The sequence below is a fragment of the Amblyomma mixtum genome, chromosome 2 (genome assembly GCF_055824585.1).
Source record: "Amblyomma mixtum isolate Tamu chromosome 2, ASM5582458v1, whole genome shotgun sequence".
Classification (NCBI taxonomy): domain Eukaryota; kingdom Metazoa; phylum Arthropoda; class Arachnida; order Ixodida; family Ixodidae; genus Amblyomma; species Amblyomma mixtum.
Genome location: NC_143013.1, coordinates 227,742,090 through 227,764,150, shown reverse-complemented (window position 1 = coordinate 227,764,150; position 22,061 = coordinate 227,742,090). Strand labels below are relative to the sequence as shown.

Genomic DNA, 22,061 nt, shown 5'->3' with positions numbered 1-22,061 from the left:
GAGCTGGCTGAGGCGCTTTTTTATACGCAAGAAAGATTTACCCGTACGAGTAATCAAAATTATGAGCTTGTTTCGGCATTACCTAACTTGAGCTATTTCATTATTTTTGAGTTGTTTTTTTTTGTGTGTCTTAAACGCTCGCCATTCTTTCAACCTGCGGCCAGTAAGCTCGTTGGGTGTGTATGCGGGCTCCTGACGCTTTCTTTTTCTTTTTTTGTGCTGTGCAGTGCAGATTTGGAATTTGTATTGTTTACCGCAGGCAATTGCTGCTTTACTGTTGTGAAGCCCATCGATCGCTGCGCGTTTTTTGAGTGTCCTGGGATTCCGGCCAGCCGAAGAACTCTGATGAGTTCAAGATCGAGGAATCAGTGGAGATGCGGGTCTCTGGTTAAGTGCTTTCGGCTATGCGGTAGAAAGCACTTTGCACAAACATATCAGGAGTCATGTTTTTTGTAGGGGTGATGTGTATAGCTTTATTCGAAGAATGCAGAGTGGCTAGTAAAGAAATGACAATGTTCCAACCTGCATTAGCTATTCCACAATAGAAGAAGCAGGGAGTATCGCAGCTTTATTCAAGCCGGCCAAATAGGTGGAATAACGCGTCATCTGGCGGCCTTGAATCCACACAAGATTGCCCACGATTGGACTAGTTTGAAGTTAACTTCAGGCGACCAGCTTTTCTAAAAATGTATATTGCGAGCCCCCCGTGGCACATTTAGATTGAAAGCCTGGCTGTAGGTGTGAACAGAACAACGAAAAATGAAATATTTATTTAAAAGACTAACTAACAAACAAGGTCACAAAAAATTGACGTGTTCTACTCTGTCAACCAAGTTTTCCACCAATATTACTGAAGTAGTGTAGTTGCACAATGCTCTCTCGGATGCTCTTCAGCGCTTCCTTTTTCCTCAGAGTATAATACGAAAACCGGACTTCTAGAGAGGAGTATAACATATGCCGAAATTTAATATAACTACATTGTTCTTATATGAACTATAAAAGGCAGGGAAATTAATGTGCGATTTTGTTTTGGTTTCTTTTTGTCAGTGCAATATTCACTTTTTCTGCTTGCGTCAACTCCTTCTCAGCAACAATGCTGAAAACAAGGGAGGGCTGCAGATGCGGCTGCGATAATCTTTTTTTTAAAAGAAATCTATGCTGCTTTCTTTGGGGCGCATAAACTTCGATGTGGAAGCGTTATCAATCATGCAATCGCTAACATTGCAGATCACTACACCCCACCGAGAGAGCAGCAATACCTTGAGGCCTGAGGCGTTCTTCGTCGTGATTGAGTATTGTAGTGTACGGATACTGAGGTCTTGGCTGATTTTTATAGAATAATCAAGCTAATCAACGGGAATCAGTCAAGTTATTACAGACAGATCCTATTGTGTGTAACAGTCAATAACTCTTGTACCACATGTTGAACAGTTTTGGCATACGTTACAATGCAAGCCAAACAATCTAAGGTTTTCTACGACGCCTTTCTTGAATAAAGCAGAGACAGGCACAACTGTAGTGGGGCTCCTGTTTGGCCTGACAACACCGGTACTTTCTCCGCGAAAAGTTCCTCTTTAAAGCTTTCGTCTCGAAGTAAATGGATGTAACGGACGGCACGCACTGCTTTAGGAAAGCAAAGCCAAGTGCAGCGTTCGCCAGACGGTCATTTTTGCAACGCTTTTACTTTCTTAGTCATGAAGGCCGCATCTCTATATTTCCAAAGCTTGCTTTACCCGAAGCAAACATGAGAAGTTTCGTTGAACTGTTTTTTGTTTATTTGCAGACCCAGAATGGGTAAAGTGTATCACATGAGCGCTCTTTTGCAAGCCTAGGCCCGCTAATAATGACCTCATTGCCAGCTCTCTTCGGCCATTGCTGTTAATAATTTTGACGCCCTTCTTTTACACACGTTTACCAGGTCAGAAAAATAATTTATATGACATGCGGTGACAATTGGAAGAATTGCTAGGCAGAAATAGGGTCATTTGCATTTGTGACCGACCCGCAGGCGCCCAGCTGTCACAGTGTGTCGTAGAACGAGCGAGACATTCGAACTGCCTCTTGCGGTGAATACTTGGGGCGCCAGGCGAGCGCTTTCCTGGTCTCGGCGTCGTCGAACAAGGCTCCGCCGTAGACGTAGCGGATGGTCGACGCTTTCAGCACCTGGCCACGTCGGACACCAGGAAACAGGCGGCCGAACACCCCGACAATGCCTTCAGTGCACGCAGCGAGAACCAGCATCGGCCGGTAGGGCAGCGGCCATGGGAATATGCGGATGCCGCGCCCTTCAACCAGGGGCGTCAGGAAAGCGGCGAAGTCCACGGGCGTGTCATCGCAGGCCACGAGGCAGCGGCCGGACACACTTGTCTCCTCGGACAGTGCATCCAGTGCACGTACTTGAACAGAAGCAGCATTTCCGGCGTAGATGAGCTGCGTGAAAGTCCGAGGACAAAGAAGAAAGCTCGAAACTCAAGGCGATGCTCAGCGCTATGGTACTGTAAGATATAGAGCGTACGCAGTCACCGCGTCACTTCCCGAAAACACTTGCCTACCCTAATAATGTGGCTGCCAAATCGCTTTCTGAAGAAGCGCTCGAATCCCGCTTTGCAGCTGTTGTTCTCTAAAAAGAGCAAAGATATATAGACGCGCATGAAAGTTTCCCTTTCCGCTCTAATTTTCGGTCGTCCAGAAAAACCGTACGAAATAAATTAGCCCTTAGCAATATCTGCACGCCTTCGCAATCACTCCTCTATCTAGAAGTCTGCCAGTGTCCTGCGGATAGATAGGATTAACTCGCCTGAGCCCTAAAAAGAGCTGACATGAACTGTACTTGATGTACAGGCGCTCCGCAAGGCATAGGGACCAAGTCTGTTGCCAAGAACGCCATCTGCTTCTGGCTCTTAACTTCCGTTTTTTATCTCAACTGTTTCATATTCTTAACGAGCCTATACCTGGCCAATCACTGTAATTTTGCAAATGGCTGAGATTGCGCAAACGGTGGCACTGACACGCTGTTTGTACCGGATTGTTTGTACCAGAGATACAAAGAAATGGTCTCCTCCCCGGCGACGAAGCCTACGCTATTGCGCCGGCTCTTGAAGGAGTCATCCTCACCTGAGGAGGAGTAGATGTAAACAGGACTCGAGCCGCATGTCTGCCACCATTCCATTGCTGTGGTCAAGAGGCGATCGTAACTCAGGCCCCCTTTCCGTAGTCAACATTCTATATTCCTGATTGCAAAGTTTTTTCTGCTCCGCAAACCCTTCTATCTTATCCTTGACATGCCTGGAGAACAGCGCAGAGATGGCACCACTGCGACATAGAAAGCGATTTCCTTTTCTTCGTGATTCTGCCGAGTTCCGAAGGCAATATACCTTGTGCAGTGTACCTTTGACGACAGGATATGCCTTAGATAAGGTAGGAAATGTAAAACGGTGTGACACGACACGACTCTCTTGAGTTCGCGAAGTTTTCCTCTCCGCTAACAAGCTAGCCCAAAGTGGTGCACTAATCTTCAAGATTCCACACGAAACTTCATGTCCCTCATTTCTGATGCCCCCATATGCGGGTAAGTTGTTCTGCAACATATTAGCGGTTGGTAGCCCAAACATCGCGTACACGATGTATGTTCGTATAGTTTAGAATTTCAGCAGGGCGCACACTTCAACGGGAAGAAAAGTGTCTCCCTCGGAATCGGCAACAGACACTCGGCATCAACGCACATTACCTGAAAAAAATTAAGCATTACATTCGCATTACCTGAAACCCTGGTCCGAGTTTGAAAATAGTATTGAACATCTTCTTCGCCCACTTAATTTGCGTAGGCACGGCGATATAATCCAGCTCTCCGTAAACCGGTGGCAGCCGAAGAACTAAAGTTCTTAGACGGTGTGCACCTGCGAAAAGAAACAGCTGCTGTAGAACGCCTCTGCTGAACATTGAGACGGTTAGGCAAGTCTAGCTTTAAGCTTCATCTGTACAGCCAAAGCAATGTTAACATCTGATACTGCGTAGGCATTATGTTGAAACCGCTCAGTTTTCAGGAGGGGGCGGGGCAGGGGACGGGGTTAGTAGAAGCAGCTCTAATGAGCTAACTCTGATTTAACATAAAAGTCTTTTAAAGTTCGTTCTCAAAGATATATGATGATATAATTGGAAACCGACAGAGAATAAATGAACGAGGTTTATGCAAAGTTTGAGACGTGAGAAACTCACCCTCCCTAAACTGACGTCTGTTGGCCTCACAAATGATCTTTTCAGCGCGTGCCTTGCTTTCTTGGTACGGACCATCATACCAAGTCTTGTCGTCCCCTGAAGCCTCCTTTCTCGTAATTACAGCCACGGTGCTTGCGTACACAAAGTATGCCACGTTCTCCTCGAGGCAAGCGTCGACCACATTCTGAGTACCTGCACGAGAAGTCATGAATGGATCTGTCATTGTGTGTCATGGAACGGTCGTTAAACGGGTGCCGGTCCAGAAGGTTGTGATGCAGGCAAGCTAACCGCAACAGTTTTTAGTATCTCACAAAGTGCCTGTTGGAAGCTATTAATCTGTAGCTAAATCCACTGCCCTAAAAGTAATCCCAGCTTCATTGATCTCAGAAGAATTAATTACTATCTCTATTTAAGTACAACGTCATGAGAGCCATTTAAGATTTCAGCAACTGAATGGGGAGCCCGAGTGATTCACGGGAGATACTTTGTCGCTCTCATATGCTAAGTACCAAACTGCTGCTGAAGTTCCCGCTTAATTACGGTTTTGGTGTTAAGAATCTTGTGGCCATTTTTCTTACTGGCATTCAATCCCCTCATTCCTTTCCCCGGTGCAGGGTAGCAAGCACTTTTATTCTTCCGGTTAACCTTCCTGCCTTTCCTCCTCTTCCTCCCTCAATCCAGTAAAAGTATAATCTACTGCACTGTATGCCTTTTCCAAGGTACAGTGAATTGCATGATGTATTTCAAGTGAAATAAAGTATAATCTTGGAAGAACACTACTTGGCGCTACCTAGCTTAACTATACCTTTTCTTGCGACTGAGCACTTTAAACATTGCGAGCATAAAAAAGAGTATTTCATGCACATGCGCAGCTCTGCGTTTCCTCTTAGAAACACTAGTTTGCAAATCACATACCCGAATTCACCAATCGACCTTATACCGGATGTTTTACCTAAAACTTTCCAGAATTTAAATAAATAGGCTTTTAGAGCTCGAAGACCATTTTTTTCCGGCATAGCACTGTCAGCGGGGCAGTATACCAGAATACAGATATGACGTGCTAACTAGCAGGAGAGTTAACTAGTATTGAATAACTAATATTTTAACTATTACCGTTAGGCTCCTTAATTATTGAGAGGCATGTAGTCCATCATAGACAGTATGCATATCAGTTTTTAGAATTTCGATACCGAGGTTACCCTCGGCGCTGTGGCCCAACGTTTGGCTATTTCGACGAGTTACAACTGGAGAGGCTGATTTGCCTGCAAGCTTCTCGAAAGCGCATGTATTTTGGCGCGACGTAGCCAAAATTTGTTGGGCCATCGCGCCGAGGCTACCGCGTTTTAGAATTCTAAAAAATGATCTGGATATTACGATGGGCTACATGCCTTTCAGTAATTAGGCAGCCTAACGCTAATAGTAAAGTTATCTATTCAATATTAGTTGACCACCCGTATATTAGCATGCTATAGCTTCATAATCAATGCATTGAACCTTTGACAGCCCTATGCTGAACAAAGCGCTGTTTTAACTAAAAAAGCCCATTTTTAAATAGTGTGGAAAATCTTAAGTGACACACCCTGTTACTTAAAGTTCTTCCGTATACCAAAGTATAACATAACAAAATATACTGCCTCACATCGCTTCATCACTGGCAGCGGAAATGTTGCAGATCTGAAAACATGTCGAAAACAAGTCAGTGATTCAAAGGCAGTTCGAGGACGCAGCCTTGTGGTCGTTCTCTTGCCGATGTATTTTTGCTACCTGCTCCATTATAGGGTTAACAAAAAACGCTGCCTCTAACTCTTTCTGGTGTTAAAAAGAGGAGGTGACCAATAGCATTTATCGCGATTAAGCATTTTTAGTCTCCGACCTCTGTAAATGTCTCAGTTCTCATCTAATGATAATATAGTATCGACTTCTCAAATAAGATAAAGGATATTGAAGGCTACTAAGTTGCTTAACCGCCATGTTCATTTTCAGTGATTTCTCAGCCGTGTTCGTGCGGCAGACGCAGCTATGCCACGGATGACTTGTCTGGTACCGCTTATACACTGACGCAGTTTACTCCACTGACACTTGCATGTCATGTTGCCAATCGCCCATTTATTTATTTATTTATTTATTTATTTATTTATTTATTTATTTATTTATTTATTTATTTATTTATTTATTTATTTATTTATTTATTTATGCAAAATATCCCTAAAAGACCTCTCGGCTGAGCGTATTACATAGGGCGGTACAGGCAAATAATAAAAATTGAAGATAAACCACAAAAAAACGAGGAAAAAAACACATTATAGGACATCGGAATGAAATACTGAGTAGTAATAACTCAACACTTAGGCTAAAATAAAAAGCAAAATAAACAAAAATGAGCAAATGCGCAAAGCACCAGAGGTTGCAAAATTATCCCCTGCTATACAACCTATACAATCTCATTGAAACCACAGCATTAGACTGAAGCAATGCGAATCATCGGTAATTAAAATGCAAGGCAGAAAGACCCAATGCATTAATATGAAGCAATTAACGCAAGAAAGTTAAGCGGCAGTAAGGGCGAGCATTAATTTGTAAAATGTATCCAAATCAGTCGCAGTCGCAACATGTAAAGGCAGAGCGTTCCAATCACTTATAGTTCGTGGTATGAACGAATGGGTGTAGGTAAATTCATTACATGCCACGCGCTTAACTTTAAAAGGATGATCGCGTCGGTCAAAACTGAAAAGAGGCCAACAAAAGAAGCCGTTATGAAGTGCTGAGTGAAGATACAGTCTATAGAAAAGCGATAAACATGTAACTTTACGGCGGAGACAAGTCGTCGCGTTTCTTGAAGACTGTGATGCTGGTATGACGTGAGTAATCATTGCAAATAAAATTAAGTGCTCAATTCTACAAAGATTCGATGTTATTTTTTTTAGATATGTTATTTATGTTATTTCTTAAAGAGCCCCCAATGACCTAATCAGCAAACAAAAAAAACTTCCAAAGTTCCGGGGAGTTGATTCAAGGACCTTCAGATTGCGAGGCCAGCACGTATGCAATCCATAGGGCGCAAAACCTCGCTGTTTATTGGCGAATAAATGTAAGCCTAGTGTACGCGTTACCTGACGACTTTGTTCTAATGACCGGGGGTGCAGCAGGGCTCTTTTGTTTTTCTGTCTTTTTCTTGCCCATTCTAACATATACAGGGTGTTTCACCTAAGACTTTCTGCAATTTTTAAAAATAAGCTATGTGAATTAGATGCACGCTTTTTCTGGCATAGCATTGTCAGTGGTATAGTACATCATAATGCAGCTAAGACGTGCTAACTAGCAGGCTTGTTAACCAATATTTAATAGTTAACTTTTAAACTATTACCGTTGGGCTCCTTAATTATTGACAGGCATGCAGCCCACCGTAAGTAATGTCCATATCCGTGTTTAGAATTTCGAGAACGCGATTATCCTCGGCGCTGTGGCCCAACAAATTTCGCCTACATCGCGCCAAAATACATGCGGTTTGAGAAGCTTGCAGGCAAAGCAACCTCTCCAGTGCACGTAACTCGTCGAAATAGCCAAAATTTGTTGGGCCACAGCGCCGAGGATAATCGCGTTCTCGAAATTCTAAAAACGGATATGGACATTACTTACGGTGGGCTACATGCCTCTCAATAATTAAGGAGCCCAACGGTAATAGTTTAAAAGTTAACTATTAAATATTGGTTAACAAGCCTGCTAGTTAGCACGTCTTAGCTGCATTATGATGCACAACACCACTGACAATGCTATGCCAGAAAAACCGCGCATCTAATTCAAGTAGCTTATTTTTAAAAATTGCAGAAAGTCTTAGGTGAAACACCCTGTATATGCGAATTAGTAGTTGTGTCAATAGAAAGGGAGGAATTTTTTTGAACGTCGCAACGGAGTTCATGATGAGGAAAAATGCGTTCGCATTCAGGGTACGTAAGTAGTGTACTGTGCGATGTAAGTGCACGTTAAAGAGCCCCAGGTGGTCGAAATTCCTGGAGCCCTACACTTCGGCGTCCCTCATAGCCTGAGTCGCTTTCGGACGTTGAGCCCCATAAAATAAACCTAAGTAGTTTTAATAGCCCTCCTTATTTTTTTCGAGCACAAAGCTACTTAATTAACACTAATTGTTATGCAAAATTTTCCTATCGTAGTTCGAGTGCTCTATTTGAAAACTCCAGACAGACCTCTAAAGCATACTTTTGTAGTCTACTGCTTAACTATGTGTTTCACAACAGGCTCATGAATATTTATTGTATGTGCAGAACTTTGCCTAAGAACCATCGCCAATAAATCAGGTCGTCATGTCACGGCAAAGCTATCAACAGTATAGCAGTTAAAGTAAATTTCTTCTAGTTGGTATTTCCAGTTTTGTGCGATAAACAGAAGCAAATGCAAACAAAGCGATGTGATCGCCACCGGTTCACTGAAAAGAACTAATGCAAGAGGAAAAAAACAAAGTCCCGCAGTCAACAACTTCTTAATTAGCTATGACATAACGAAATCGCCTCGCAGTAGACACGATGATTCGTTCAACCGCATGCTCCAGAATGATAGGTACTACCAATTCCTTATGTTTCTTCATGTTCCATGCTCACAACTGAAAGATACCTTGTGTACTACTGACATATCGAGGTGTTAACTGAAAGTAGCTTAAAACCCTCACTGTGCAGCACTGCAATTTTTCGTTTTCAAATCGACAGTCATTACACAAAGCGCTGCTAGGTGCCCTACGGGACACAGCTACGTTGGCAGTCAAGCAACCGAAACAGCTTTCCGGTTTCACGCCGCCTGAATATAATTCTAAATGTGTCATCGCACATGCACTTTGAACGCGGAACCACCACAGCAGTTGGAAGGGGCCATCATGACAGAAGCTCTAAAAGCTGTCGAAGAACTTGGTCGCTAAATGGTCGAGAGCTCCACCACAGTACGCAACATTAAAAGTGCCAACAGGCCACAATAAAACTTATTAATTTTAATAATCACCCTGTCGAAGAGCTGAGGACTGCTACACTAGCGACAATACTGAACTTAGCGAACAATAATGAAGAGAAATGATCTCATTGTGGAACTATAAAACGTTATGAGTCACTCACTATTTTTTAACAGTGCGAAAAAGACGACGACGGTTACACACACGAGAACACAAGAGCTGTTGTATGTGTAAACGTCGTCGTCCTTCTCGCTCTGTTAAAAATGGAAAAGAACCAACTAGTCAGCTTTATGTTCTTGTTTTCACTCACTATGGCTTGAAAGTTTCGGCTTCTTCATTTTAATGTCCTCCTCGACAAGTGGTTAAGGATCGCAGAACTCATCATGGGGAGGTGGGGACAATACCAGTCGAAATTCCTCACCGGTTGCCATCTTTCAGAGTCGATGGAGACGTTCGTTTTTCGCTGCTATTCATCACTGGTCCGTTTGGCATTCTCGAGTTTTTCCACACGCCCACTTTTCGTGTGCCGCAAACCCAGCTCGTGAATAGACAGTCCTTAAAGGGCACAAGACTGCGCCGGTAACGTCTAGAAAAGGCCGCATGAAAATCGACTCCAGGCGATGTTCATGTGGGCTCTTCTGGACGTTACCGGCTCCAGGCGATGGAGCATGCTCATCCAGTGGGTCTGGGAGCGAGGCAAAGTGTGCATACTATGTGTGTTGTGATGAATAGGAAGAGCTTCCACGACGCAACAGTATAAAAATGAAGCGCAGACCTAGAAAACAGATAATAACCATAACGAGTGCTAGGAAATCATATAAATTATTCCAGGTGGGAGGGGCGAGCTCTCTATACGGAGTAGAGCACTGAACTAGCCCGTGATTTCAATCCCGGGACCTTCCGGAGTGTCCGGAGTGTCCTTCGATGCATTGAAGGACTCTAATTATACCGAGCCCAGGACCGGCCCGCCAAGCTCGCTGTGAGGCCCAGAGCGGGCCTGCTCCCGCTGTAGATCAAGAGGCAATATGCTCATTGTGTGCAAGTAGACTCAGCTACAAAAGTAAAGAAGTGACTCAGGCGTTGAAACGGCAATAACTCTGTAAAAAAATGGTTTGGTAAACACCAAAAAAAAAGAGAAGATGAAGCGGCTTTCGCCCATTGGACTTTTCGAAGAAAACAAACAAAAAAAACATCACGAAAACTCTCTATGCACCCCTCTTTTTGACCGATCCCCCTGTGTGGGTATGCGCTATTCTAGAAGGTGAACAACAACAGCAACTTTTCGAAACGTGATTCTGTATGTGAGTAGCTCCGAAGTTCTCAAAATCAAATGGAAAGGTTTGCGCGCCTAATAAACTACTTTGTTGTTGACTTTATTTTTACATTCACTAATCTTTTTCCACCCCCAGAGTGCAAAAATTAAATATCCTCGCAGCCGCAGCAATGACTTCTTTTTTTTAAATGATAACGATTTGCAGGGTTGAGTTCAAGGCCGCACTGGCTGCGTTTCAATAAGGGAAAGCAAAATCACCTGTTTTTTGTGTAGTACGTATGTGTTAGAGGACCTGAAGTGGCCGGAATCAATATGCTGTACCCCTATGAATTTTCTCGTAATGCAGATATGTGTTTTTGGAGATGAAGACACACATTCAAAGCATACCTCGCAACAGACCGCGGCCCGTCCAGCTATCGAATAAGGTCCTCCTCCAGTGGTTCTATGAGATTGCAAACGTCCAAATTTTTGTCCTTTTATGCGTAGCATATTGCAATCACTCAGTTCAGCCCTTGGGCGCGGCCGGGCAGCCACCAAACCACGTGACGTGACGTCACGAAACCACGTAAAAAAAGAAAAAAGGGAAGAAAATAAAAACAAAAAAAAGGGACGGCTGAGCATGCTGGCAGTTGCCACCGACCCGTTTCAAAGTGGGCGCTCCTATCCATCCATCCATCCATACGTCACGGAGGAAAAGCTGCTGAGAAAATCGAGTGCCGCCAAGCAATACCTCGCGCAAAAAGACCGCGCAATATTCAACGCATTCTTGACTTAACCAAGCTAAGCCTGGGCCATTTTTCTCCCCTTTCCCAGGCCTCTATACTTATATGTTTACGTATACATTGTCACGTCACAATGACGAAAGCCAGAGACGCAGTCAAATATTTCCGAATGGTGTCATACGGTTAAGTGTTTCATGCAGTATCAACTTACTAGTTAAGTTAGAGCCTAGCTTGTGGCAGGGATTCGAACCGGCGACCTATAATTGGAGGCTGCGTATCATGCGTGGTTCGGGTGTCCAAAAAGATAAGTGAGACTGTTGCTGCGTCATATCCTTTCCTGACAAAAACTATTTGCGATTTGTCCAACGGGCAAGGCATCCCGCCGAACGTGCGATGGTGTTCCTTGAACTCCCTGGCAGCGCTGCAAGACGCTGGCGCGTTCCGCACTCATAGGCGAAGCTTAAGCGTCCTCCAAATTTTATTGCTACACTTACCACCGTCCTTTCCATAACTCGCTCTTTTGTTCTCAATTCACGACGTTATAGAAGCTTTTATTCTCCAAAGGTAACTACTTGGTCAACACAAACACCAACTAGAACTTAATTTTCTTAGCCTTGTCTCGTCAATAGCTTAAAGACATAGTCCGTTTTGGCAGTCTTGGTGCCGTAAGTAGCATAGGAGTGCTCTCGCGCCGCTGCCGCCCTCACCTTTCCATGACGTTGCACGTGGCACTTGCGGTATGACATGACATTTCACGTGGAGTCTTTCACAGAAGTACACAGCCCGAAGGGGTCTGCTTCTGAGTCTTGCAGCGCGGATCCTCTTGCATACTGAGCGGCCGTAATCTCACGAAGGTGAGGTGGAACTTAAGTCTTCAAACCTCCCAAGCTTAGGACGGTCAATTGTGCTTAATAACCCCGCTACACGGCTTGGAAGCAAACCCCTTGGGATGCATGTTTTTTTGACAAAGACTGTACGCCACTATGGCTGATAGCGGCGCTGGTGAACTTCTCAAGGGTAGATTACACGCAATATAAATACAATCGAAGGTAGAAGGTTGGACAGCTGCCGCCGTATAGGTCAGTTGGGAGAACACCGTGTGCGACATGCGGAGGTCATGGGCTGGGATCCTACCAGTGGCTCTTGGTTGTATTTTCTTTTTTATAACGAATCATCTTTTCGGTAAAATATCATCACTACTATTTTCTCATTTATTGACGCCATACTTAAAAAAGGCATGGCCCTGTGCGTTCCTTGGTTTCATTTATGTTTGGTTCCCTTATCGTGTAACACACTTTACTAATAGGTGAGCATCTTACTGGTGTGCTTCTTGAAAATTACGTAAAAAACTAATAATTGGTATCCATGCCTTTGAGAAGTTGCAAATCCTGAAAGTTGATTGCACTCACAAACTGCTCATATTCTTTCGTTGAAACTCAGTCGATTTTTTACGCAACTGTCTTTCAAACCCCCACAATCCTTCTCTGGAGGGTTCCTTCGTTTCCTGCATTAAGACTAGATCAGACACTGCATTAACGTCGCCTTGTTAGCACTTGTAGACTTTTATCTACTTGATAAAGTAAAGTGAAAAACTTCAACCTTAAGTTAAACTGCTCTATCACTTACAGTGCTGCAAAAACTTGAATGCTCCATTTATTTTGACGCTTAAAAACTGCAATGTTTTTTTTTTTCTGAAACTACCCATATTAATAACTTGGAAACACGCAGCGTCGGCTTTATTATTAAATATCTGCATTTCCCCTGTATCGTGTGTGTTTGGGTAATAGCTCTGGGAAAAAGAATGAGATCATTGGCTGCCAATATCAGGTCTTCAAACTTTAGGGATTTAAACAACAGAAACTCTGATGGGGATGAACGAAAAATAAAATAAAAATTGTCGGTTACACAGAAGTACAAAAATTGCACATAGTAAGCTAGGTGCACACACAAACCTTGTACATTGACCCTCTCGAACGCTGCTTTGTCCTCGGCGGCAGTTGGGGGCACTAGCGCCGCGCTGTGGATCACCGCGTCGGCTCCTCGTACAGCCTCCCGCACGGCTTGAGCATCACATACGCTCGCCACAATCTCTCGGGTCTTCTTGAGCATCGGGTGCCCTGCGCGTAGGATTCCTTCGTCACTCAAAGAGATAGCTTGCTTCGCATTTGAGTGGGGAAAAAAAAGCGAAGCGCACAGGCAGGCAGGGTGGCCTGAAAAGGTTCAGGTTGGGTACCCTGCATTTTAGTACGGGGAAATAAGAATGCAGAGATAAGAAAGTAAGGGGTATAGTATAATGTGCGCTGATGAGAGGAAGTATCAGGAGCAGCCACAGCACATTCTTCAAGCTCGTCGATATCAAAAATAGTTACACCGCATGAGAACCCTCCATGTCTGATGACTGTTGTGGCCATGGGTCAAGAACTGGGTACATCGTAAGCGGACCGCCATTACGGTTGTTAAGAGCGAAACACAGCGCCTGTATTTCCACTGAGCATAAGCGGCAAGCTCAGAAAATATGATGATCCTTCTAATATCCTCCGCGCTGGCTTAGCTATTAGGGCGCTCGTTTGGGGAGCCCGAGGATATGGGCTTCATCCCGGCCGCGGCGGTTACATTTTGATGGAGGCGAGACGCAAAGACCGCCTTTACTGACTCTGCCCCCCCCCCCCCCCCCTCTCTTACAGTTTCCCTTACAAACGCTGCTCCTCAAGGCGCTCCAAAAGCCAAGAATTTGGAACAGTACCACTCAACACACACCAGACAGAGAGCCAGCTTTCTTTTGTGGCTTATAGATGAGACCTCTTTGATTTTATCGAAGTGTAGGGGCTCACCTAACGTGTTTTCGAATGGCCTGGTGTCGAAGAGGCGCACTTCTTGCACGCTGAGATGGTCCTGCAGCTCGCGCACCACGTGATGACCCAGCATACCACTCGACCCGGTCACCAGCACAACCCTAATGGGTCGCTGGGTCCCATTGGCGCTGCACGAAGTGGGAGGGCGTTTCGAACGCTATTACTGGTCCACCTGTACTCTAAAAGTACGCCAGCCGCGGTGCTTCACCTGAACAGTTCCAAAGCCATGTTGTGTACCTTCCAGCGCCAGGCAAGCGCGAAGGGCAAGCGCATTACTCTCTTGGACTTAGGGAACACATTGTCATGACCTGCCAATAGATGGGGCTACATGCCTATCGGCATACTTTTGACGAAGTTTGCACCCGCAGACAGGAGAAAATATGCATAATTTAGGCATTGGCTGAGGCATAAAAGCGATGTAGCATCCTGGAGTGGGCTAGAGCTTGTCCGCGACTCAAACTTAATCAGCTGTCAAGCTAGTTCTAGGCATTGACTGGGTTGCAAAGAATTTCAGGAGCTCTACTCTGCTCCTCGTAGATGTTGTTATGCTGTTCTGATTCGCACACTCTTTTACAAACCTTGTGCATAGTCAGAGCTTACATATTTTCATTGCGCAGAAATTGTGGTGCGTTACTATTTTTCGAAGCCAGCGCAAAGCAAAAAATGGAAGTATGTACAAAGACAGGAAAGAGAAAAGGTGCCTGTGGAAATGTATTTGACCGTATCTGTAGCGCAATAGCCCATATTTTGCTTGTGTACCTTATAACTGCAAGGAAAAATCGGAGAAGCGATTTCGCTAGATTGTAAGGAAAGGCTGCCGCCACAGCACCAGAACGCCTTCCCAATAGACGACAAAATATAAAAGATGAGCTAGACCCCCAAGGGTCTGCAAAGAACATTTTAGAAGTAGGTACGCTTCATAACAGAAAAAGAGTTAGGGTGTCAGGAAAACATAAATTCGAACCAGTTGGTGCGGGCCGCACGTGTTATTAGCGGGAAAAAGACAACGACTGCGAGAAGATAGACGCACAGTCGGTACTATTGGTTGGGTGTACGGATTTTTTTTTCTTTTGTCTAGGTGCTGTAGAACACAGATGATCTCATTTGGCTACCAGTTTAACGCCAAGCCAATATTTCTCCCTTCTTTTTCGCTAGCTCCAGGATGTTCAAATTGCACTATTCAACACATGCACCATTTGGTTACTATTTATATCTGGGGGTGTTCAATAACCTTTTTAATGTCGTTTGATGTAGCTCGAGTACGAACGAATGCACCCCGAGGTTACTATGATTACCAAAATTCAGGACTAGCACATCTAGTTCCCATGGCTGCCTTCACTCGGCGCAGGGCTTTGAACATTCGAAAAGAGATTGGTAATACCATCCGAAACGTAAGAAATAACCTTATTGACGGAGCGGCTGCACAACAGAACGCATTGGACACTAGGCTTAGCGCACTAGCTGGGCGCAGTGCTTAATTATTGCTACCGTCATGTAATTTGGGGTTTTAGCCAAGGGCGCACCGACGACCAGGCATGTGATCACGGTAGGAGCTCTACAACGGCCGAGCAAACCACCCACCCAGGAAGCTCAACGAGGCAGCGGTGCCCGTGTATATCGTGGCTCCAGCAGTCCGAATTTAAAGCGGCAACTTTCGCAGCCTGATGCTGTGTTCCATTCAATGCATTTATTATTGTTCTTGCAGCTTCCTGTTGTCGCGCTGAGGCCTATGACGCTTTGTCGCCCCCAACGCGTTGCACGAACGTTGCATGCACCGTTCGGATTGTGTCATTCATCGTTTTAGATTGGCCCGGAATGAGCAACTGCTATTGCTCCTGCTTATGGCGCCTTACTCGTGGGTCAGGACTGAGGCTGGCGCTCCCCACACTAATTTTAAGGCTTCCCTTCACTGGAGCACACATGTAGCCTTCAAATGATGTGTCAGCTTTTCATTACCATGACGGCAAAACCTTGAAACGGTTGCTACGCTTCTTCTACATAACAAATAAAATATGTCAATCGTAAGATCGTGTAGGTATTAACATCACAGCTAAATACTGCTGCTCCCTCCGCCGTAGAAAACGCGAAATCATGTTTGAACATAATTTAGCTTGCTGTTTTCTCCGACGTTCAAAAATTCACCCCCTCTACCTTCAATTCATGCGTCACGTAAGCATCACGCAGGAAATGCAATGATAGCCAATTTAAAATAACGAACAGACGAGGCGCTACCGCAAAGTGTCGTCAGCCCGGCCGATGAAACCCACCACGACTGCGAGTAGCGACCTTACGAGGTATATAAAAAGGACAAAGAAGAAGCCACGGCATCATTACGCAAGCAATGTCATTCGCTGGGTGGGGCCAGTGGGGGCGCGTCTGGCAATAAAAGAGAAGGAAAGGTTATTGTTGTTGTTGTTGACGTGCTCCTGTATTCTGCACGGCTCGTTATTGTTTCCTGGTTACCTTGCATTTTCAGTCGCTGCGCTCGCTCATTGATGTCGCTCCTGACGCATGTACTCTTTTGTGTTGTCAAGTGTGTATTCTTGAGGGTAGCAGCGCACAAGGCAGGGACGAAAGGTAGAACACAGGACATTACTGAAGAATGTATTAACCTCAATAACATGTTACCAACTCGCCCGTTTTGCAACTGTATTGAAGTGTGGATGATGCTGTTGGTGGTCTTATGCAAAGATGCATATTTTGCCAGTACAAGCAGTTTCTTCAAATTTGTGGAAAGGAACTGTCGGTGCCGCAAACAGGCGCCAACCTCGTGCATATTGTCCAGCGCGAACAAGGCGAGCGTTAAACTTCCATTCCCATAACTCTACTTCTACAAGACGCACCTGAAAACAACAAGTGCGCGCTTCCCCTTTTCAGGAAATTGGGCCAGGTCACGTTTTATCAAACATCTAAAGCGTGGGAACTGGCTTATCCACTTTGCATAGGAAAAGTCTGCTTAGCTTACGTAGTCCACATTTAATATGGGCAGCAAACACAGAAGACCTTTTTCAGACTTTTCATTTCGTTTGCTAGGTCTGCTTTGCATCGCCTTCTTTTTAACTGAAGGCAAAAATTAGAGCAATCTTTTTCTTCTGTGTTCATCATCTTATCACGGCTTCTGCATAGTGTCAGTAAGCGTATTTGAACTGCCTATGCTGAGGTCGATGACTTAGTTTGTCAATTACATCTCATCAGCCTGACTCGCCCACTGCAGAGCGAATACCTCGCCCATGTCTCTCCGATTAACCCTCTCCTTCGCCAACTGCGGCCACAGTATCCCCGTTAACTTCTTTGTCTCATTTGCCCGCCTAACTTTCTGCCGCCCCATGCTACGCTTGCTTTCTCTCAGAATCCACTCCGTTGCCCATAAGGACCAGCGGTTATCTTGCCTTCGCATTACATGCAGTGCCCATGGCCATTTCTTCCTATTGATTTCGACTAGGATGTCTAACCCGCGTTTGTTCCCCCCCCCCCCCCCACTCAGCCCACTTGCGGTCTCTTAACGTTACGGCTATCATTTTTCTTTCCATAGCTCGCTGCGTTGTCCTTAACTTAAGCTGACCATTTTTCATTAGCCTCCACGTTTCTGCCTCGTAGGTGAGTACCGGTAAGATACAACTGTTGTACACTTTTCTCTTGAGGAATGTTGGTAAACTGCCATTTATGATCTGAGTGAAAATACCTGATGCGCTCCACCCAATTCTTATTTTTGCAGTTATTTCTCTCTTATGATCCGGATACGCAGCTACTACCTGCTCTAAGTGCCCGTATTACCTTACCACTTAAGGTACCTCGCTACCAATTGTGAACTGCTGTTTGCTTGCGAGACTGTTGAACATTGCTTTGTTCTTCTGCATGTTAATTATAAGACCTACTGTTCTGTTCTTCCTGTCTAACTCATTTATCATTCTTTGCAGATCATCTCCTGAGTGACTTAGCAAGTCAATGTCATCAGCGAATTTCAAATTACTTAGGTATTCTCCATTAACTCTTATCCCCAACTGTTCCCAATTCAGGCCTAAGAACGCCTCCTGTAAACAGGCACTGAATATCATCGGCGAGATCGTGTCTCCCTGCCTGACACCCTCCTTTAGTGCAATTTTATTGCTGGCTTTACGAAGTAATATGGCAGCTGTGCAGTCGTTATAGATATCTTATAGTATTTTCATATAGACTCTTCTACACCCTGATTTCCTAATGCCAGCATTACTGCTGAGGTTTCAATCGAGTCAAATGCTTTCTCGTAATTAATGAACGCTTTATACATATAAGGGTTGGTTTTATTCTGCACGTTCCTCTATCACCTGATTGATGTTGTGAATATGTTTTATTGTCTAGTATCCTTCACGGAAACCTGTCTGATCATTTGGCTGTTTGATTTCTAAGGTTGTCCTGATTCTATTTGCCATAACCTTAGTAAATATTACCTACGCGTGACTAGTTGTGGTAGCTTTCTGGTGGTGAAATCTGCAGTTCGTTTCTGGCGAGAATACAGAAATATCTAGCAAGAAACAACAAAACTAGCTTAGTTCACACCCTTTCTTGGTGATAAAAAGAGCAGCGATATCTGAAGGGCGTATCGAATGCGTCGAAAGCCAAATTTCACAAATAGCACCGGTACTGTTTCCCCTGAGTGAGCGTTTGCTTTGCTGGAAGGGGCGTAGAAACAGCTTTGTGAAAGCGGCAAGAAAGGCTTAATTTTGGAATGTGACTTGAGAAGATTACGAGGGGCTTTCTCCATTGTTTCCGGCTCCGTCGGGTTGTTCTTTAGCAGAGACATCACAGTAATGATATCATAGCCTAAATCCAGCCAAGAAGTGACTTGTGTGACGAATGTAGTGCGGTAAACAAATAACGGAGGGTAATGCACTATACTCATGGCGGAGAAAAAACGTATTGAAAAGGTTGAAAAGCTTTGCTAGTTGATTCATATGCTCTTTTAAACTTGAAACAGAGCGAATGCGAAGACGCAAGGAGAAACACTTCAATCCTACACCAGCGCTGTGTCTGAAGTTTCTATCCATCAGCGGTCGCTTTCAGGGTGTTTTAATAATTAAAAATATATACAAACGTAGGAATGGATTAGAATATTTGTTGGGGTACGCTGGCGCAGAACACGGCATTTAGGAGGTCAATGGGGGAGGTCCTTGTTCGATATCGCTATTTCACACCAAGGGAAATCGCAAATTTAGAGAGTTTCATAATGCAAAGTTGATAGCTGTTACATTAAATGCGTTTAAATTGAACATTCGGTTAATTCGAACTGAAGGCTTGATTCCATCTGCATCAAGTGCATTAAAAAGAGTTTCCTCAATTACAACTCCGTTTAGAACACCTTCGGATGCGTATCTTAAGAATAATTTCGGTAACCAAGTTGATGAGTATGCATAAAGCACAATATCTACAGTCAGCCCTCGCTTCTCACCGCTTCCCAAAGTTTTTATTTGGCTCTTTTGCTCTTTACCGTGCATTCCTATCGGTCATATACCCCCTGTATAATGAATCTTTTCAGCTGTTTTCTTTTTAAGAGCCTCGCAAAGCAGATAACCGCAAGCCGATATTATTTGACGCTTATTTAAAAAGTCGTTGAACGACATGAAAAAAACGATTTTCCTCATCCCGAGGTTTTCTCTCTTCGCTGGCCAATCCTACCCTGCTGAAACCTTCAGAATAGTTAGTTTAGAGAGAGAGAGAGAGGCTTATTTAAAGAAAAACGCAGAGAGGGAGAGTGTAGCGTAGAAAGTAGTGTAGAAAGTGCAACGCTACCGTTGCAGGACGTTCCATTCACACGATGCGTGATGGTCGGGAATATTCTTGAAATGAAATGAAATTTATTTCAGCAGAATCGGGGTACATATACTTGGGGATTTTTGTTTTTATACCTGCTGAGGTTCACGAGGCAAAAGGCGTCCATATGGTGCCTGACGGGGCCTCGTGACCTTCACGCACGCTGTGCGGCGAACAGTGCCAGTATTTGCTGAAGGAGACCTTGTACACTAGAGAAGTCACATGCGCAGTCTTTTTCAATTTTTAAACATCTTTGTCCTATCAGCAGTCAATAAAGATCGTTCATCTCTGAAATAATGACGTTAGCAGTTTAAATAAAGCTCGAAGGAAGGGCGGCTATTTATTACTCACCTGCAGCCGTTGTTCATAACGGGTTGTGCGTATGGCTCACCGCTGGTACTGATCCTGCAGTCCATTCGTGGTTTGTATACCGGGCGGCGCTCTTTCTCTTGAGCTAGCAAGACACGAACTGTCCCGAACGGCTATTGCTGCTGGCTTGGCGGTAAAGACGTCCCCTCCTGTCAGGCAGGGCCAACGCATGGACGAGGGTGAGAAGGTGTATCACTCAGCTAGCGTCCTTGGGGCCCTGATGGTATGAGTATCCTGACTTCCTTGTTTTCAAGTATTATTTTCAACAACGATCACGTCCGTAAGCGCATGGTGACACGGATGGCAGATTGGGCGGCTGTGAGAGGGTCGAATGTCATCCACTGCGGGCCGCCATTAAGTGGCGAGTCTTCTCGCTGAGCGCGAGCCTTAGACAGCCTTAGGCGTCGCACAGGGAGGGAATACGCTTGTGGCTCTGTTAGACTGCAATGAGTGACGTTTACTTTTTTAGAGCGAAAACACTTATAGGGGGCATTTCCCGCATTTAGCCGTTGTGTGTTTCCTTGTCTGTCTCTCTGTCCGTCTGTTTGTTTGTCTGAAGTCTGCTTTGTGGCAATCTGCGCACTTGTGCAGATATATATGCGCATATACATATGCACGTGTGCACCTCCAGCATTTTTGCACAAATATTTCGAATATTGGAATATTATGAGGCACTGTTACGGAAATATTGAAGGTAATGGTCCGTTCCTACGATGAGCAGCAAAATATTTCTTTTCGAGTTTTTCAATCGCTCGCATCGAGCCGTTAACACTACCTGGAAAACCAATGAGGAAAGCTTTTGATTGGCTTCATGGGGCTTAACGTCCCAAAGCAACTCGGGTTATGAGGGACGCCGTAGTGGAGAGCTCCGGAATAATTCTGACCACCTGGCGTTCTTTAGCGTGCACTGACATCGCAACGTAGACGGGCCTCTAGCATTTCGCTTCTACCGAAATCTCACCGCCGCGGCCGGAATCGAACCCTCGTCTTTCAGGTCAGCAGCAGAGCCCCATAACCACTCAGCTATGGCGGTGGCGGGGAAAACTTTTCATGTTCCTAAAAACGCTAATAGCAAAAGAAAATGCAAGCCTGCTCATGGGCGATGATCGGATATGTTGAGTGTAATAACAAAATTTCATAATTTGAGAAAAATCGCTTTCATAATTTCCTCCCCGCTAAAAGATGCATTTGTTCAGAACTGTTGGGTGTGATATTCATGCCTGGAAACCCGCCCACTGTAGCAGTTAAATCTACGATTGAACGCGAGAGGTTGCTCAGGAAGAGCAGCCTGGTTCTCACAAGCCCGACAGATGGCCGCACCTGCCACCGCACGACAGCAGCGCGTGGCTTAACCGCTGCACCACCACCCCAAGAGGGATACGAGTACTCCCGGGAATCTATGCGAAGTGGAGAACGACCAATTCCGCTTATATGGGGGCGATAACCCATTATTTAAGCGAATAGCTTCCAAGCTTCCATCCGTGAGCAATCGATCCGAGCATCGGAACCGAAGTGTTAGCGCAACAAATTCTTATTCGGCCTAACTACGCAAATGAACTTTAAATTTTTTTTAATGTGGAATTCTATTCTTGGGACTGTCAGCACAATATTCCCCAGTTTCGGGGTCCGTGATGAGCGGAACAATATTGCTCCCGCCCCGGAGGACTTGTCTGGATAACCAAAAAAGAGCACCCAGCTCCTAAAGGCATGCACAGCGTACGCGTGCACATTACAGTGGCTTTGACTTCGCCATGCTCGAAATCTTTGCTTCATTACTTGGCACCCTTTAAGTCGCCTCTCTTAGTACCTTCGTATCCCTTCATATCCCTTTGTCCCAGTGCAGAGTAGCAAACTGGCACGTACTTCTTGCGAATCTCCGCGCCTTACTTCTTGCA

General features: G+C 44.8%; 1 protein-coding gene across 2 annotated transcripts in view; it reads right to left on the bottom strand.

Moving 5' to 3' along the window:
* Positions 1–237: 237 nt before the first annotated feature.
* LOC149362819 (NADPH-dependent 3-keto-steroid reductase Hsd3b5-like) overlaps positions 238–22,061 on the bottom strand; it is a 109,466-nt gene continuing 87,642 nt past the window's right edge. Inside the window, exons 1-6 of one of the 2 annotated variants that reach the window (XM_089573259.1) lie at positions 20,149–20,311; positions 13,990–14,138; positions 13,111–13,275; positions 4,216–4,407; positions 3,760–3,896; positions 238–2,430 (exon numbers count right to left, since the gene is read on the bottom strand). In XM_089573259.1, coding sequence (XP_089429385.1) covers positions 2,020–2,430; positions 3,760–3,896; positions 4,216–4,407; positions 13,111–13,275; positions 13,990–14,138; positions 20,149–20,213 — 1,119 coding nt within the window. In that variant the 5' untranslated portion in view covers positions 20,214–20,311 and the 3' untranslated portion in view covers positions 238–2,019. Of the gene's footprint in view, positions 2,431–3,759; positions 3,897–4,215; positions 4,408–13,110; positions 13,276–13,989; positions 14,139–20,148; positions 20,312–22,061 lie in introns of those variants that run through there. The other variant, XM_089573260.1, reaches the window with a different exon arrangement.